This window comes from Nestor notabilis, unplaced genomic scaffold, assembly GCF_000696875.1.
Source record: "Nestor notabilis isolate BGI_N333 unplaced genomic scaffold, ASM69687v1 scaffold9332, whole genome shotgun sequence".
In the NCBI taxonomy this organism is placed as follows: Eukaryota; Metazoa; Chordata; class Aves; order Psittaciformes; family Psittacidae; genus Nestor; species Nestor notabilis.
The window spans coordinates 49,561-69,847 of record NW_009916941.1 but is presented as its reverse complement, the minus strand read 5'-3'; the positions used below and the strand labels follow the sequence as shown (position 1 = coordinate 69,847).

Below are 20,287 nucleotides of genomic sequence, written 5' to 3'. Positions count from 1 at the left end.
CCCTACACTGATATGCACTGTAAAGTGTTTCAAGTAATTCAGCCTTTTAGCTAATTAAAGCCAAGCTGGAACTTAAAAAACCCTAATGGGTTGTCTTGGAATTTAAGTCAAAAATGATGGCGCTAGTGTTAGATCGCAGTTACAAGCAAAGCAAAATTCTGTTTTGAATCCTGAATGTGAATTCCTATTCCATTTGACCTAAGCAGGGAAAAGTGTTATTCAATGCTCTTTCTTATGGTAAGGAAGACCTCTGTAATGATGCTATCTCTGGGAAAAAGAGTAAACCTAATTCAAGGAGAAAGGTCCTTTATTTTTTTAATTCTCCCCTTCTCTCTCCCCATCATTTCCTTAGAAATACAGGAATACATCTTGAATTGCACACAGAGAAATTACTAGATGTCTGATTAGGGACACTGTATGTGTGGAAGTCCCCGTTCCTTTTACCTTAACATGAATGAAGCTCTTAGTGCACTATAAGGCAGAGTATCCAAACCAAGACTGAGTCAGGACTTTAGTAGAAGAGGCTTATTTAGAAAACTAAACCACCAAATGCCATGTTTGGGTACCTAAGTAACACATCTTTTAGAAGAGGAATAAAATACTGTGAACCAGCTTAAATAATGTTACAGCCTGTGCTTCTCTGCTAGAACAGAATTAAACCAGTCCATATCAGCTAGGGTAAATTGGGGTAAAAAAGAGGAGAATCTGGAGTGCATTTTTTCAGTTCTGCTGGTACCAGAATGACAGGTACTCAAAGCAGGAAGATTACCTATGCCTCTGTTTTACAGAGCATGTTTCTGACACAGAAAGTAGTTTAGGATTGCTAATTACTGCTGCAGCTAATAAACATGAACTTCACTTGAAACTCATTGATTGGAGTGGCAGGAACCTAGGACACAGTTACAAGGATTTTTTTGTTTCAGTTAACAAAACTGAAAGTAGCATTTCTTGAGAGATGCTTGATTCTTACCGATAATGGAAATATCTCGAATTACACTGTATTTACTGACTTTTTACCATATTAACTAACTTTAAAATTGAATTTATGTATTTTGTTTTGTGTTTTGGATCTGTTTAGCTGAGCTTGGTGATTATGATCCTGAGGAACACCCAGAGAATTACATCAGCGACTTTAAGATTTTTCCGAAGCAGTCACAAAAGCTCGAGAAGAAAATAGCCGAAATGCATAAAAATGAATTCAGGTAATTTGGAAAGCTGTTTGGTAATGAGACAGCTAAGAAACACTTTTATATTTCCAAATAGAGAATGTTAAGTCAGGAGGACTTGTTCCTTGGATTACAGTGGATGCTCTACCAGTATACAGTTCAATATGCCATTTCATGATAGTGGTTTTTCTTTTCCTGTTAGCCTTCATTAATCATAGCTGATTCCTGAATGTGTGCTGATAATTTAGACTGCATTTGTTTCAAGTGTAGGTCTGGTTAGTGGGAGTGGCTCACATCATGAATGCTGATCTGGTTGATTAGTGGAATAACATCTTTTACTTAGAGATCACGTGTCTTTTGCTGTGTAATTTCTGTATGCAGTGCAATTATAAAATTATTGATATATTTTGACCTGACAGAAACTGTAACTAAGTTATTTTAGCTGTAGTTTGTTAACATGATGGAAAATTGCACAGAAATGTATTTAAATAACTTATTTTGAAGACTAAGGAGGTGAGATTCAGGACTCTGCATGCTCTTTTTCTGTCCTAAACTTTTAATAGTGTGACAAAGGGAATGGACACAGATAGATCAATCAGTCTTTTGGTTTCAAAGTTGAACGTGTCCCAGCGATACAGTGTATTCTGCAGAGGAGTAGCTGTGCGTTGTGCAACTCTACCCTCTTCAGGATTGTAAGCAAATGACATGCGCCGTGCTTTAAGGTCAGTTTGTTCGGTGCCTCTGCGGTTTGCTTAGTTGGGAATAGTCCTCAGGAACCCTGGAGAGAAATAGGATGTGCAGAAAATCAAATTAAAGCAAACGATTAATTACAGAAAGTAGAAGGACGATTTTTATTCAAACATTACAGGACCCTTTGCTCTTGCTTAAAACCCCTGTAATTTGTTTTCATATTGCAACATGTAAATGCTTTGTGGGAGACTGTGTCAAAAGCCTTGCTGAAATCAAGGTAGACAACATCCATTGTTCTCCCTTCATCTTCTCAGTCAGTCATTTCATCATAGAAGGCTATTGGATTAGTCAAGCATGGTTTCTGCTCAGTGAATCCGCGTTGACTGCTCCTGATAACCTTCTTTTCCTCATGTGCTCGAAGGTGACATTCAGGATGAGCTGTTCCATCATCTTTCCAGGGATGGAGGTGAAGTTGACTGGCCTGTAATTTCCTGGGTCCTCCTTCTTGCCCTTTTTGTAGACTGTAGTAACATTGACTTTTCGCCGGTCCTCAGGAACCTCTCCTGTTCTCCATAAGGTTGTTCTTCAGCCTTTCAAAGATAACGGAAAGTGGCTTAGCAATAACATCTACCTCTATCCTCTTCCTGATAGGATGGCCTGTAGTAAACGCCCACAAGAGTGTTACTCATGTCAGCTTGCCCTTTAGTTCTTACCCATAACCTCTTGACTTGCTCTTCATCCACCCCTAAGCAGAGCTTGATACTTTCCGGTTGCTCTCACATATAAAGAGCAACTCTACCATCTTGCCTTGCTAGCCTTTCAAAAGTATGCAGCTATCCATGACAGCATTCCAGTCATGCAAGCTATCCCACCATATATTTCTAATAGCAACGAAATTGTGTCCCTGCACTGCACAGAGATCTCTAATTCTTCCTGTTTATTCCCCATGCTGCATGCGTTGGTGTATAGACACTTCAGAGAGGTAATTGAGTATGCACGCTTCCCAGGAGGGGTGCAAGAAGATCCACAATAGCCATACACACTCTTGAGGTGGTTGGCTTTCTGGTTCTCATCTTGGGAACTAAGGAACATTCATCGCTGCTCTGGCTGGCCTAGCTTATTCCCACGTTGGATGTGATGGTGTGAATGATGCCACTATGGACACCACCTGTGAGTGGCTTCACTTTAAAGCCCACCTCACCAAGCTGGCCACTTCTAGACAGGTGGATCCCATCCCTCCCTAACAGGCTGTAGTCATAAAAGAATGTCCCATTGTCATTAAAGCCAGAGTCCTCAAGATAGCACCAGCCATGAAGGCAGAAGTTGATTTGCATTATACATCTATTTCTGGCTGAATCCTTTCCTTTAACTTTTAAAATGGAAGAAAAGATAACTTTGGTACCAGTATTTTTCACTTGCACTTTCAGAGCTTTATAGTCTTTGATTCTGCCCAGGTTCTGGTTTGTGGTGTCATTTGAAAAAGCAGTTTTCTTTCACTTACTGTAGTATCTGTGTGCCTTACCTATTTAGTCTGGTTACAAAGACAGTTTCAGAGCTGTCTGGACAGCTGCCTGGCAATTTTCCACTGTAGTTCTGTCTTCCCAAAATTGATCATCCTATTACATTTCTTACATCAGACCTTCACTAGTCACATAGAAGTTTTAACTTTTTGGATATTTAATTCCATGGATCTCTATTCTAGGAGTACAAATTAATAAAACATAACTGTCATATAATGAACTATACATGGAGAGGTCAGAGCTTGATGATCAGGTTTCTATATCTAGCTGGAAAGAGATGGCTAAAAAAAGCGTTGAGCTTATAGTCTTCTGGCTGGTATTGGTTAGCACAACTGTTTTACTGCATTCAGCAAGTTGACTTTTCTTATAAGAATTGATATTTTGCTGAGTATTTTTGAAAATGCGCAAAAGGTTCCCTGGCCTTTTTTTAACAAATTACTTAAATCACATGTTAGCTGAAAGCTAAAAGCTAACATGTGAGCTAAAAACTAACATGTGAGGAGAGCATAAGAGACTAAGAGCCATTTTAACCCATCTGCCATTCTGCTACATTCAGAAGAGTTACTTCTGAGTTTCAGCACTGCAAGTGAGTCTGATTCTTTGTTTTCTTAAGATGTGTAAATAAAAAACAGATCATGCAGCAGGGTTCCAAATAACCGAAGACCTGTGCCTTGGAAGAAGCCATTTCTTCGCTGAATCCTCTCTCTGCATCCTCAAGGGCTGTTCACTGGGCACATCTTTTCTTTCACAGGTTGACATAAGAATTTGCTTTTTGAAAGGCACATGAAGACCATGAGGGGAGTGCCTGGGAAGCAGCAGCAGGGTACTGTGACAGCTGCCAGTAACTTCATGACTTTAGACGCCTTGTCATTTAGACGCCTTGTTCTTACTAATTAAAACAGATGTATGACATGGTGGCCCTATTTCTTATCCTTTATGGCTGTGAAAACATCAGTGGATTTTAGCAAAGTGTGACCTTTTATGTGACTTCCCACTGCACCTAATGGCAAAAACATAAATGTGACAGACAGAAATGCATGTCAGCTTTATTGAGCTGTGATTGTCTTGTGAATCTTAATTAATTATTCTCCCCTTATTGAGAAAGGGAGAGGTACAGGAATTACTTCATTTAAACTTACTAGCAATGGGGCAAACACATGCCTTGGTTTAATCACAATACATAATCTCATATCCTTGTCGTCTGAAGTAAGTCCTCTTTTGAGACATGGTATATTGCTGGGACGTAAAGAAATAATGCTCTATGGCTTAAAATCTTAGAATATGTGAGGAGGTACTAGGAGCTTAGGAGACTTGGAGACTTGTTCTTGAAAGAATTCAAAATTGATTTGAGTGTCATGCTTCTAGGTATGGTTACAACAGAGCATAGCTACTGGAGTAATAGCTACTTGTGTCTCTGTTTCCCTGACACTTTTAACAGATTGAGAAAGATTTGGACCATACAAATCTAGATACTCTGTGAGTGTATTCTGGTGTACCTGTTTCTTTAAGTGAACTGAATGCTATGGTCCTGCCCCTCGACTAAATGCAGGTTGTTCATTTGCCTGTCCCTTATCCCTTTTAGTTAGATATGTGCAAGTGTTTGTAAGATTGCATTGTACATCATATCAGTGAAGTGATCCAAGTTAAAAAATATTTTATTTTCTTTTACTTGACTTCCATGCAAAAGTACGTGCAACCACATGTTCAGTTCTCAGCTATTTGGCAATATTAAAGGCACTTAATACACTGCACTGTGCTCAGTATGTAAAGCCATGGTTAATTTTGATTTCTTGTCACCAAAATCTTCAATCCTAAAAAAAAAAGAGTTCTGTATAGATTTGTGGAGAACCAAACCAAAACTGACTCATCAAATGAAGTTAAGCAGTCATGACATCTTCTAGGTAGAGGAAAGGAAAGCTGAGTGAAAGGTTAATTCTTCAAGCATGACAGCAGGGATTATTAGGAATATGTGAATATGCTTTTATGTGAAAGATCACTCAGATGATCTTAATAATCTCTTTGGGATTTGAGATTTTGTTGGGGTTTTTTTAGGAGTTTGCTCTTTTCAGATGTTCCCAAAACAGCTGTGCTTTTTCCATGGCAGAATTACTACTGCTCATTTATTCACACAGCTGGCATTAATGGCCAGCCCAGTTTTGCTTCTAGCTGTTACTACTGGATTTTTTGGGGTTCTCTTACAAAAGAATGGACTTCGTAAGTATCTACGCACCTGTGTCAGTACTAGTTCCAAACTGACATCTGCGTTGTAACAAACTGTGGAATTTGCTTCAGACAACCAAATAAATCATCAGATGTTTTCAGTGCAGTCACATTCCTCTCTCCCTTTTCCAAGGCAAATAGTCCTTATTATGAATTTATATCAAATCTTATGTTCTTTAACAGAACATTTGTTACTCTGATATTCTCTGAAATTCCCTGGCTTTTGAAAGCTGCCTGCCAGCCAGAACTCCCCGAGGCCAGACACCTGAAAATAGAGATTTCCAAAGAGAAGATCCACATAAATCCCTATCAAGGGATTTCTTTTGTAGGAATCATGAGGGTTTTTTTCCTTTTTTCTTTTTTGAAAGGTTTCAGTGGTTGGAAATAAAGATTTTCTTTCTTTTTTCTTTAATCTCACCTGAAGACTAATAATCAATTTTTACTTCTTTCTAAGATGAAATATTATGCCACGTAATTTATATGAAAGTGTTTTGTAAACAGTGATTAATTTATCTGAAAGCCCTATGCAAACATTAACTTTTCCATGTAAATTACAGAGTTACATGACCTGTTCAAATGCCTGTTTTCCAGGCTGACCTAGGACCTGCTTGGTATGGCCAGTGTGGATACAGGCTCAAGACAGTCGAGTGCTACTGAATTGGCTGTTTTCTCCATTTTGTTTATCAAATATTCTGGTTTTTGCAAAAGTCGTATGTGGGAGAACATCTTTTGGGAGAAGAAAAAGTTTCCTCTGAGGGCGTGAAATCACCGCTGTGTTCTGCTAATAACTATCTCAAAAAGCAATTTAAACTTTCAAGCTAAGGGGTAGTATTGTCTAGAAAACTGTAGTAGCAAATTAATGCTTGTCTTTGATCCAAGCTGAAAGAAAAGTGTTGTCTAAATTTGATTTGAAAGGCATATGACATTTTTATCCTTTGCTGCATAATCTATACTGTAACTTCTCAGTGGGGATTTAAGCACTTCTAACTTTCCTCTGCTGCTCTAACTCTTACTTTCTTCCCATCACTGTACAATCAGTTACCATGGGTGCTCAGGCTCTGGTGGCAGCAGGGGTATGGGATTTCCCAACCTCTGCTGCTCTGGCTCTCCAGCTCTTGTGCAGACATGGAGCTGTCAGTGGAGCCACCGGCAAGCATAACTACAAATGTTTCTATGAGAGTATGTTCTGGGAGGTTGTCCTAGAAGACTTGGCAAACCTTGCTATAAAATGTTTCTCTGTGTGGGTGTTAATATCATTTGATCAAAGATTAAAGCAACTTCTTACATGCTGTTGAATACATTAAAAAGTGCTAAAGCTGAATTCCCATTTAACAAGTCCAGGATAAGGTGGATCTTGTATTTCATTTAAGAGTTTCTTTCTTAAAACTATGTATTATCTGCTCTTATGCATTTAATGCTGGGAGCACATTCCTCCATGTTTTAAATTTAGCTTCTTGTACTACCCTAATCGCATTGGTATCTAACGGCCTCACATGCATGAAGGGAATCCTATCGGAAGGACATACAGTATGCTTCAAAACTTGCAAGTCATGTTGCTGGAGACAGAAGCCTCTTTGCTGGGGACTGAGGTTCTGTTGAAGTTTACATGAAAGGGAGAGGGGAGTTTGCAAAAAAACAGGACTTAGGCTGGAGCACCAATAGCTGACTTCCAGGCCTAAGGACCCAATGTCTTTGTAGTTCTCAGCTATACAAAGTATACCAAGGACTTTGGAGACCTGAGGAGATTGATGATGAGTAGTGGGAGTTCAGAGGCAGATAGTGGTGACAGCTGTTACAGCCCTGTGCTGCACTGAATGTCCTCTTCATTTCAGCCTTGACAGCTCAACCTGGCTCATTTACAATTTCCCAGTGTAGGCATTTAGATTTATCCATGAGGCTATATGTTGGCACACGTATGCTGCCCCATGGGAGGGGGGTTGGAACTAGATGATCTTAAGGTCCTTTCCAACCCTGACTATTCTATAATTCTATGTCACTGAAACGTCAAAATTATCTAATTCTCTCTCATTTAGGAATCTTGTATTAAAATGATGTAGTGTTTGCTGTAATAGTGAATAATTTGTTTCTATTCTGCTGTAATTTTCTGGTGTATTCATTTGGTCCATAACTCTTACCATTTTTAATTTGACTACATATACATTTATACATATTTATTAGAAGTTTGAAGTAACAGATTCTCCTGGTCTCCTACTCCTTTCCCAGAAAAGAGTATTTCTTGAAGGTTTATGGTGAAGGAGCAGCTGAGCATCATTTTAATGGAAGATACAGTTGTGGCCGTAATCTAGAGAAAGGAACTTCAGGAACAAAAGAGGTGTCTTTCTCCCCGCTCTTCTCCAAAAATTCTAATACAATGAAAACCTGATAAGACACATAAATACATGTGATTTTTCTTTTAATGGGATTTCCAAGAGTACTCAGTAGGAAGGATAATCTACTAGAATTGAAAAAGGTATCTCTTTTTATTGTAACTGACTATTTTTTAGCTTTAGGAAAGATTTAGTGCATGTGTGTGCGTGCACAGGCTTTCCCCCTCTGCTCTCCTCCCTTCCTCTTGTGAAGACTAGTCATAATCATGATCCACAAATGCGGCTGCTTTCTTTACCAAGCTAGTTGCTGCTTATCTCATGGTGGGGTTTGGATTCAGGTCTGCATATTTAACATACTGCTGAATTCAGATGTCTGTGTGAATTTCTGCAATATAGGGATTTCTTCATCAGCTGAAATCACATTTCCTCTGCCCTTTTCCTGCCTCCCCACCTCTTCTTTGTTTGAGAGAAGGCTTTATGGGCCAGGTATGGCAGGACCAGAAAGATGAATCTACAGTATTAAAACTAGTTTTTATTAAAACCAGATAGCCCACTAGGTGTCTGTGTATCATGGGAATAGTTTTTAAATTAATAACAGGTAAATTAAAACTGCATTTACTCTGTGAATATATTCTGTCTGTTGAGTAGGCTTAAAGTTGTCTGTGTTACTGCATCAATTTAACAAGTAAAGTTGAAATACAAATACCTAAACACAGGCTTCAGAGATAGTGTCTCAGCCTGATCTCTGAAGACACACAAGTAATTTGAAATGTCCTGGTAAGAAGGAGTTACGTAAATAGCACATGTAATAACAGTGTGCATGGTGTAAAATTAAACCCATAAGCATTTAATAGACTTGGTAAAAGAGTTCTAAAGAGATTATTTGGGTTTTTCTCATCTATCTGAGAGAAATAACAGTTTTGCAGTACAAGTTAAAATTGATATTTGAGTGTTCTTTAGTTTTCTAAGTTTTATATGTTACTGTAATATTTCAGCAATTCAACTACTTGCCCATGATAAGGTCTCTTTTCATATGCAGACCCTTTCAAAAGCTGTTCTCCAATTGGTGAGGTGGCCCAGGCAGTTCTCAGGGGAGCACTGCTGCTGCGTGGGCAATGTGCAAAGCATGGCCTCGCTAATTTGATAAACTGAGACACAGCTTGCATCACAATTTCGCTTACCAGTGTCTTCATTTAGCACTTTTCTTTGAATTATCACCACTGTTGTGCTATTGTCTCCAATACAACTGACATACTGATAATTGTAGCGGGTTTGTGTTTCATTACCACATAGTCCTCCTTACGACCTTCATTGTGACTAAAAATGCTAGTAGAGAAACATCTCCACTGTCTGCCAAAATCTCCTGAGCTTAGAGCAAAAGTAAAAACTACTCAAGACCTTAAACACAGTAATTGTATAGCAATTGGAGTCTCAATCACCTGTAAAAATATTTAAAGAAACAACAGCAAAACCTTAGCCGTGTGGTAAGCAGTTCTGTGATCATTGCATAGTGTGGTTAAATCTGTTGACTCTTTATGCAGAATTCTGGCTTTTTTTAGGTTAAAAGGAAACCCAGGTAACCTTTTCTGCTGAGGGATGTCCTGTATGAGATCTGGGATATAGCAAGGAGAATATTTCCTAGATGACAATACTTCTTGAAATAGTTACTGCGATCTGAGGATGCAGTGAAGTATGTCTGCAATTGCAGGACAGGGTGAAGGGTGTTTGATGGAGATCGAGCCTATGTTTTTTAGAGGTTCACGGTTGGTACTTTTCGCTGATTTGCATGGAGGTGAATATGTAATGTTTCTAGAGGCTAGATCATTATATACATATGCATTTATTCTATGAATTAATTCTATTGAAACACCCTTTCATTTAATTGAACATGGGGCATGCTCAAGTACAGGATTGCTGTTCTATTCTGCAGCAAGTAACTTTGACACAGAGATGAGGCAAAAGGATGGACAACAATTATGTCTTTTGTTATTCAGTAGTATGTTGATAGGAGTATCTCACAGCACTTTGTAAGTCAGTAGGGGAATCAGGGAAGATAGATGATGTGTCTTACTAAGATTATTCAGGAAGCAAGAAACCAAGAATAGCATTGAAAATGTTTTTTAATTGCTGTTATTGCTATACAGTCTTCCCTGTTGGTTTAAAGGAATTAATGCTCAATCCTGTGCTATCTCATCCTTGACTTTCTTAAAGTTTCACTACTTAGGTTTCTAAGGGATACATACCTCAAAGGAAAGGTATGAAGGGGAGAAAATTCTAAGAGTGAACTGGTGTGAGCAGACAGCAAAACAAGTAGATCATTGCTGTGGCACACCCTGGATGTATTCCCTGTTGAGCTTCCTGGCTTTTGAAGTGCTTCAGAGTTGGGGACCCTGTGGGGAATAAAGAGCTTGTACATCCTCTACTGTGTACTTGTCATGAGCCTAAAGCAAAAAACAGAGCATGTTGCAGACTTCTAAGTCTTCTATTAAAGTCTTTGTTTCATTACAATTTTATTAGGAATTCTTAGATAGATTGATTCCAAGGTCAAATCATTAATTCGTGGCTAATAATCATGGAGGTCTAATTTCACAAGTAATCCACATTTTATTACTTGTATGGTATACAGAAACTTTTCTGTGTAATGGTTTCCTTTACTGGTCCAGTTCAGAACCTGTAGCAAACTGCAGCTGGGTGCTATAGTGGCTGCAACATATGAAAATAATGCTGAACACATACTGAAAAATTTTGAAGTTACATAAGGTCAAAAGGAGTGAATGCACTGAGAGAGAAACCCAACTTCCCTGAGAGAACTGAGTTACAAAACAGGAAAGATGTATTGTGCAAGGCTGTTTCTTATATACAGAAATCTTAAAGGCTTTTTAACAGAGCCTATCAAAGGCATAGCTAATGTTAAATCAGTGATTGATGAAAAGATGTTGATTTTGCTGATAGGATTTGCTATAGTTACATTTTCATTTAGTAAGGAAAATTTCATTACTAAGTTAAGAGATGAGAAGTGTATTATCAAGCCTTGACAATCCCTTGGTAAGGGATGAATGAGGATTTTTTCATTTGATATTGCCCTTGATGTTCTTTTAAGGCTTGGCACAGTAGCTGTTTGATTAGCCTGTAATCTGATAAGACCAAACTTGTCCATGTCTCCTGGGTTTTTTTTTCCCTAGGTACCACAGCTTGTTCCACTTGACATGCACAAAGACAGCATAGTTTCAGAAGCCATAGTTGAGGAGAGCATGCTAATTATTTTTAATGTCCCTCTTTAATAATAATTGCCATTTAATATTTTTGGTGAGATGTCCCTGCCCATGGCAAGGGGGGCTGGGACTAGATGATCTTAAGGTCCCTTCCAACCAAAAACATTCTGTGATTCTATGCCAGAACCCCAAATCACATTTTCCAAATTAATTGTCACTTTTTGGTCCTTTCAAACCAGAACACTGACTACTTTCCTTTGTACCAGCAAAGGGAGGTGGAAAAAGATGCATTTTACGATTTTATTTTTTGTGAGGTCCAGTTTCCAGTAAGCAATCAGACCATCTGTTTTTTTGGCTTCATATGCAATGTAAGTGTTCTAAGTAATTTAGGTCAAATTAGTTAATTACGTCTGTCCTATGCAGTTTGTTGGTACATGAAACAAACTTATTGCCTTTTTAAGGGTCATTTGTGATCTTACAGTTGAGATTACACTTAAAGTTGTGATTTATAATTAGTATTGAAAAGGGAGAAGAACAGTTTACTATGTTGCTACTAAATGCTGATTGGGAAAATAAGCATTTTTGTTTTGTTTGCTGCTTCCGTGGTGTCCTCTCCTTAAATATTTAGCTGTGTAAATGTGCATTTATAATTTTTGATGTTCTACTTGAACATGTCCTGCTTCATTGAAAAGTGTTGAGAGAGAGACCAAAAAAAGAAGGAAACAGAAGGGTACTTATTCTCTAATCTTGTGTGGGTTTTTTTCTTTAAAAGCTAAACATCAACAAAAATGTTATCTGAAATAAGGTGCAAGTAGTGTAGTATCAAAGACGACCAAAAGACATATGGAAGACTGGGAGATGAGGAGCAGTGAAGTACAAGTGAGCACAAATTTAAAACTTTGTAACAGAAAGTGCCACAGGGCATCAGGTTGGTGGGTTCAAGATGGGATTTGACATTCAGAAGCATGCTAGACATTGTCTTAATTGCTAAACTGAACTTTGGCTGCATACTGAATCTCATGTGCCAATGCTCGTTAGTTTCTACCTACTTGAGGATAACAGATTACAGGGAAATTATTCTACACCAGCGCACACAGCAGTTTTTAAATGCCAGTTCCCAAGTGCCATTAGTCACAATGTGAGACTGGACCCCAAAATGCAGGGGTAAGGTAAAGTGTGACTGTTGCTGTGCTCCTTGAAGAACAGAGGATAGCTCTTTGAGCCATTGTTGATGGCTTATTTTTTGGGTAATTTGCGTGTGAAGCATTTGTGAGGCCTGGCTTTCTAAAGGTCCTAAGCACTGCTAATTGTCACAAAACCATACTATCTGTCAGAATCATATATTTTAGTCATGAAAATACATAAATAAAATAATACTCAGAACAGTTCACTTATAAACAGGCATTATAAATCTGTGTTACGAATTCATTGCAACAGCATTAGAAATGAAGGCATTACAAGAGAAAAAATCAAATAACAAAGCTTACTCTAGAAGTCAAGTCTTGCATGTGTATATTCGTAGCTGATTATAGATACCCTAAAAATAGGGGTATATAATGGAAATGCTGACAGATTCTGGACTATCATGTTGGTAACAGGCACTGATATAATCAGGCATGCATCTGAGTAGACAGTGTAATATGATCTATGATTCTGTGATTCTATGACTGATGTGTTTATATCCTGTACTGCAAGGAATGTTTGTTAATCTACACAATCCTTTTAAATTAGTTGGGGAACAGGAGTTTGTGGAAAACAGATACTGAGGTTTATTTCATATTCAAGCTGATGTGCATGTACATCAGAAGACAAGAAATACTTGTGGGATATTGGATAGCTCTGGTTAATGGCAGTAACATGACGTTATCTCAGGATTGAGAAAAAAACATGACTGTACAATCGGCAGGAGAAAACATGTAAAAAGTTTTCTATGTTTATATTATAAAGAGAACATGGTTGAAATAGTTTGTATTTCAGTGAGACCCTTTCTTTTCTCCTTTTTTAGGTTTTAAACTCCCCAATCAAAAAGTCTTTTTCTTCTTTTTTTTTTTTTTTTTTTGCTGTCCTTTCCAACTCCAACCATTCTATGATTTATGAAAGTACTGTTTCTTTCATAATTTCAGAGGTCAGAGCCCAGCTGTTGCTGAGTTTAATTTGCTCCTGAAAGCATATTCTTTGGAAACTTATGGTGTTGATCCTCATCCTTGCAAGGTAACAGTTATTTTTACTAACATTTAATAAAATGTTCTTTTTACTAACATTTAGTAAGAAGACATTAATTTAATTGATTTATCTGCTTTTCACCCAATCACAAATAGGGAATAATTTATAAAAGAACTTGCCCTGGAACTACATACTACATTTAAGAACATTGGAAGAACATGGACTGCTCAACATTTCTGCATAAGTCAAAGGAAAGGTCTCTCCAAAGGAAACAGAACAACATAGGAGACTGTAGTAGAGTGTCATGACAAAAGCTTTGATTATGCTTCATAATTTCTTTTCATCTAATGCAAAGATTTCTCTAAATCCTCAAAGTATGAAATATTTTGTTTGACAAGATTTTCAGGATTTAGCATTATTCTGTCCAGAAGGTGCAACAAATTGTTAGTCCTTGGCAGATTAGTTTGTCAAACACCCTCAAGATATGCAGATCTTAGGAAGAACAGCAAGCCAAATGTACAGAGGAAAGAACCAGATATGCATTTATATATTCCTCCACTTTGCTATTTCATGGTTCTCTATAAGTAGATGATTTTAGTTACCAGTTCTAATTATCCCTTACACCTGCATTTTTTATTACTTTAATTACAGAATTTTTTCGGAATTAAAAAAATAAAAAATAGTCTTTCCTATTTGAAAGGCAAGTGCACTATATATTCTGGTTTGTACTCAAGAGTACTTGCTTATTGTAGTAAACACTGTCAGCAGTACTTCCAACACAGCATCTTGCAGAGGAAAAGCGTATTATGAAATCTTAAAATAGATTAATGTTGAAGCGGATGTGAACCAGTGCTTTATAATTAGTCTGTACATTAAGAATGACTTACACAGAAGTATGTTTTCAACAAAATTAGTAATATACGTAAGAATTCCCTGTTATCATCAGCTAGAAGTAGACTGAAACAAAACGTAAGTTGCTGTTATTCATTTAAATGCCTAGAAATAAATAGGGCCTGTATTGCCAAGAGCAGTCTTGGTTCTTTAGAAGTGTTCAATTTGAAGGCAAAATTGATTTTGAAAAGGAAAATAAAATAGAGGTAATCTATAGTGGAGTAACAATTTATACTGTAAGTAGGCAATACCTCACTGGATGAGGGGAAAATTATTTTTCCTTTTTTCTTTTTCAAGGACTCAATGGGGATGACTACATTTTTAGGATTCACAGCTGCAGGATTTGTAGTTTTCCAGGGGAATAAAAGAATTCATTTGATAAAATGGTAAGCATGTGAACTAAGAGGAGATAAATATGTGAGTTTTCTCTCCTGTGTCTTCCCTTCTTTGTACTATCTTCACCTGCATTTATTGTCTTTAAGATGAACCATGTGAATATTCCTTTACTTGTCTGATCATGTTTCTGTTTTAAAGGATGTTAGATGAGAAATATAATAATAATAATTTGGTCTTGTTCTTCCTCCAGTGAAAATTATTTCACAGGGTGTATTAATCAACATAATGCACTAATGCTAAAATTGAGTAAGTTAATTTTTCAACTATGCTGTAAATCACCAGTGAGGCTTATTGGCAGAGATGTCTGGAAGACTTTACAGGAGTCTACCTGCATCTTTATTTGCCTCTTGGAAATGTTGCTACTTCCTCATTTAATTAACCTCAATTTGAACACTGTAGAAGGATTTATTTGGTAAGCAAAGGAGGAGATGAGAATGCTCTGAATTTTTATTTTTTTTGGCCTCTGTTTTTAAGAAGTGGACACTTACACAATTGTCCCTGGTTTGTCTGGCTTTGCTTTGCTTTTATTTTCTGCTCCTGTAAGATGTTTGACTTAATTGGGTAGCCTCAGCCATGTTTGAGGGAGAGGTAACACAGACCTGAAGGTGGGGTAATAGCAGCTGGCTATGCCTTCAGCAATATGGTGCAGAGTGAGCACAAACATGCTTACACATTGATAAATTACACTTTAGCCCTGCTGCTAAACAGATGCCAACACTAGTTTCTTAGATGTGGCTGCTTCACCCAGGTGCTACCAGCCTGTTGAAGATGTGCAGAAGGTGAAGAAATGGTGAGATGTTTTTTTTGTGTAGAACTGGACTATTATCTGCATATCCATAGAAACCTCCCTGATAGTTGATTAACCTGAAATTCTCAGAGGTGTAAAGTCAGTGTAGTCCTGTCTGTGTGATTTGGTTCCCTATGGACCTCTGGAGACATGTCTGTCAAATACCATCCATTTGTGATTCTGGGTTTGTGCTGCAGTTTCCCTAGGGTTAATTTCAGGTAGCCTTAGTCACAGTACTTTCATGGTATGTGCTTTTGGCATAAGGACAATATAACTGTAATTTTAATCTACAGTGCAGGGAGGAGAGACTAGCACTTGCCAAGCATGTACCGTACTGTGGGAAATGAGTTTCACAGCACTTGGTTTTTCATCTTGCTTAAGGATCATATGTCCTTTCAGAAATATTCCTTTGGTCCGTTGGCATATACACCAAATACAAAATGAAACAGGGATAGAGGAAAAGCCACCAAGCTGTCTCAGTGTTATGCTGGCCGTTAAAAGGTAGATCTGGTGAGACTGATCTAAATGCCATGTACTGCTTATTTCATTTTTGAAATCTAGAAGTGAGTGCTAATAGCTTTAACTGATATTAGCTGAAATTAGCTCAAATTCATATTTGAGATGTTCTTTTCAATGTAAAAACTTTCTCAACTGGAATGATTTTTTGTTGTTATTTCATGTTAAAGCAAACTCTTGTAAAGTTTCAGGGAAAGCATGGACCTTGCTTCCAGAATTGTTCCCATTTCAACCATCTGACATCCAAAATCTTTAGAGAAGTTTATGAAGCTACAGTGTCTCCATTTTAGCTGTGATTATGACAAAATTTCCACTACATTTTCTGCAGAGGCATTGTATAATCTTTATATTCCATATAACAGGTGCACTGCTATTCTGTATGTAAACTGTGCTTTCAACCATGGTTATATTAAGTTTTGACATAGGTTTGCAACTCACAAGGCCCCAGTAATAACTGCTGTCAGACATTTTCTTTTTCTTCCTGTGTGTTCTATCTGTGAGTAGTCAGTTACTAAGATGTGTGACATGGAAGCACAAACAAATAAGGATAGAGATAAGATTATCATCTTTTCCTGTCGTGGTTTAAGGCCAGCCAGTAACTAGGAACCACACAGCTGCTCGCTCACTCCCCCTCTTCTTCCTCCCCCTGCTCCCAGAGGGATGGGGAAGAGAATCGAAAAAATGTAACTCTCACGGGCTGAGATAAGAGCACTCCAGTAACTAAGGTATAATACAAACCACTGCTGCTACCACCAATAATAATAATGATAAGGGAAATAACAAGGGGAGAGGACACAATCTGCTCACCACCCACTGACCGATACCCAGCCCGACCCGAGCAGCGATCTGGGCCTTCTGGGTGACTCCCCCCAGTTTCTATACTGGGCATGACGTGCTGTGGTATGGAATACCCCTTTGGCCAGTTTGGGTCAGGTGTCCTGCCTCTGCTTCCTCCCAGCTTCCCCTCCTCCCTGGCAGAGCAGGAGACTGAGAAAGTCCTTGGTCAGAGTAAACATTACTGAGCAACAACTAAAAACATCGGCGTTATCAGCGTTGTTCCCAGACTGAAAGTCAAAATCACAGCACTGCACCAGCTACTAAGAAGGAGAAAAAATGACTGCTGTAGCTGAACCCAGGACATTCCCTCAACTTAATTACATTAGAACTTCCAAGATTTTAAAATATAAGAGGAATTACAAACTGCGTAGTAAATAGAATGTAAACATAAGCTTCTACCTACTTTTAATATCCTCTTCATTTTCTAGCAGCCAAAGTTAATTCTTTGAAGGTGCATAGGAATGTAAAATAAATACTCTGGGCTTATGTTCTCTAATATAGAGAAAATCAGAATATTAAATGCTTTTATGATAAAGATCTGTTGAGGCTCTTTATCATTTGACACACTTGGCTTGGGATTTGGGGAAACTTGCATGTAAGTTGCTTTTCTTACCTGTTGATCTACTTTTCCTATACTTAAATTATTTTTCTCTTTCTAGGTGTGATGTCTATAAACTGAAATTTGAAGGGAAGACTTTTTATGTGTTCGGAGCTCAGAAAGAGGTCAGGTTCAATACTGTTATAGAACTTCTGTGTTTGATTTAGAATCAACTAAGACATAACATCATTTTTCAATGAAACGAATATCTAAAGAACCAATAACTGTACTTCCTATTATACCTAAAATATAGAAGACAAGTGAATGTAAATATTCCTGATGTCAAAAGAATGTCTAATTTGCAAAGGGTTGAGACACTGGTTACTTAATATTCATGCAGTACTGTGTTGATTGCTCATGGTTTTGGTTGTCTGTGTAGTCAGGTTTTAATGGATTTTAGAGCACTTAAGCTGTACCCACTCTAAAACATGAGTGACATCTGTATATGGTTGAAAATTCAGGATCGGTGTGAGGTATTTTTGGCTAATTACGATCTTCTCAAATCTTGGTCAGCTGAAGAGATTGGAGCCTGTCCTAGGTAGATAAGAGTTCTGCCTTGCCATTGAACTTGTAAAGATTTTTGCCTACTGCATGCTATAATCAGTTCTTCCCTCAGGGTAGAATGAGATAGATCAAGGCTATGGCTTTAGATACAGTCTAGGTGAGGAACAGAACATGGAGGAAGGCAATAATTCCAGAGATATTAGGGGCTGTTTGTGTTGTTGCAATGAGGATTTGATGGAGGGACATAGGAAATGGGGAGAAGCGGATGGTAAGTGGTGCAGCAACTATGCAATGCGGAATATTGAACATGGAGACTTTCATCCTTTGATTTTGGCCTGAATACAGTTGGTTCAGATGTATTCTACAAGCAACATGTACATATGCTCTTCTTTGCCCCCTCCAACAATCCCTTTTATTTCTGAAACAATTGCTTAGGCAGTTTAATTATCGGCTGTGTATGAGTTGTATTTGCATGGATGAACCACAGACTGAGGCTACACAGGAAAGCTTGGTCTTCAGTGTACCTGGTTCATGGTGATGCTGTCAGGAACAGCTACTTGAATCTTTGAGAATTCAACATTTTCAATACTTTTATTTGCCTTCTTTTCCTCACACTTAGAAAAAGACTATGCTGTCATTCCACACCTCTACACCAGCAGCCTGCAAGCATCTTTGGAAATGTGGGGTGGAGAACCAGGCTTTTTACAAGTATGTAAACCTGAAGTAATTTCCTATAATAAAAGTAAAAAAAGTTCAAGTGAGTAGGAGATTGTTCAATGTGAAATGTTGCGTTTTATTAGCAGAATTCAAAACACAAAAAGAAAGATACAAGTTAATGGAGAATATTATTTCATTCCAAGCTGGTATTATAAAGTGTTTAAAATCTGCATGAGACAGGAGGGGTTTGGTAGTCAATAATTACAGTTCCCAGCACACTGTTTTTGCTCTCTGTAGTGTGTCATGGTATGGACACAGTACTGCCTTTGTGTCTGGGAGCACAGTTGTTAAATCACCCCTGCTGTTAAAATACCTTTAGAATGGAGGAAACAATGTTATGCTTTATTCTCTGGGCTCTTCTGCCACTAGGTAACATTCTTCCACTCTCTAAGGTTTAGTAAGAGTTGATTGGATATAAAAAAAAATTACAATGATTTAGAAAAGAAAATGTTCTTAGATACATTTTGAAAGATGCCAGCCATCTCTTTTTTTCTTTTTTTAAGTCTATAAATTGACAAGAAAAAAGGAGTGTCTTCCTTCCTATTTCCTAAAAGAAAACTTGAAAATAATTCCTCATTAAAAAGCTCTTTCTGCCCTCCACTGACTTTGTTAGATCTGTTTATTGACGCTCCCCTTTAGGCATGGAGCTTTCATTCTTCCGACTTAGCCTTTCTTTACAGCCTCTTGCATAGTTTATAAAAATTACCATTTCTGTGTTGGAACATAGCAACACCAGGGGGCTGCTGTAAGGGTAAATAATAACTAAGCAGTAAGAATGTGCTTCTACTGTGGATATAATGACCTACTTCATTTCAGAGAAGATTTCTTCTTTTGTTTCAACGCTGATAAAATAATATAGTAATATAAACTATTCAGTTGGTATGTTCAGTGAAGAAACAGGAAATATGAGCTGGCAAAATACAGCTCTTAATTCTGTGTGTTAATATCTACTGTGTTTGTGACTGAATTAGTAAAAATATTATCAGGAAGTGTTTTCTGTTGGAAGTACATGTAAATAGGAAAATACTGTGTGGTGTTTAAGCAGTTTTTTTTTTATGTTACTAGAAATAAATGTAGGCAATAGGAAACAATTCCCACCCAAAGGAAAGAAATTAGTGCTCAGGGAGGCTCATAGGAATATCATCTCTCTGCTCTTATTGCTAAATGGTTGTAATATTAACTGTTTGGGTTTTGGTCGCATGGTCATGGTGGGTTTGACCTTGAATAGGTGCCAGATGCACACCCAGTTTATGGGTTGAGATAAAGACAGACAGATTGCTTACCTATTACTGTCACTGGCAAAACAAACTTGACTTGGGGAAGGTTAATTTAATGTGTTTCTCACCTACTTTATTTTAAAGTGTCATGAAGACAAACCCAAAAGCACCCTTCTACTGTTTCTTCCCAGGCTCAACTTCACCCCATTTCTGACTCCTCTATCTTCTCCTTACCCTGAGCAGCACAGGGAGACAGGGAGTGGGGGTTGCAGTCAGTTCATAGCAGTTTTTCCCTGCTCCTTCCTCCCCACACTTTTCCCCTGCTCTAGTGTCCTTTGTGAACTGCTCCAGCATTGGTCCTTCCTATGGGCTGCAGTCCTTCAGGATAAACCTTCTGCAGCATGGGCTTCTCTCCATGGGCCACATCTCCTGCCAGGAGCCAGCCCCTGTGTGGATTCTCCATGGGCTGTAGCTTCCCTCAGTGCATGTCTACCTGTTGTAGTGCAGAGTCCTCCATGGGCTGAAG

At 38.0% G+C, this 20,287-nt stretch overlaps 1 protein-coding gene across 1 annotated transcript in view; it reads left to right on the top strand.

The window, feature by feature from the left end:
• The window catches only part of FRMD3 (FERM domain containing 3), a 77,014-nt gene that overhangs the window by 35,245 nt on the left and 21,482 nt on the right, over positions 1-20,287 (top strand). The window contains exons 5-9 of the mRNA XM_010024838.1: positions 1,079-1,202; positions 13,259-13,346; positions 14,487-14,575; positions 17,385-17,448; positions 18,447-18,535. Of these exons, the coding sequence (XP_010023140.1) occupies positions 1,079-1,202; positions 13,259-13,346; positions 14,487-14,575; positions 17,385-17,448; positions 18,447-18,535 (454 nt within the window). The remainder of the gene's footprint in view (positions 1-1,078; positions 1,203-13,258; positions 13,347-14,486; positions 14,576-17,384; positions 17,449-18,446; positions 18,536-20,287) is intronic.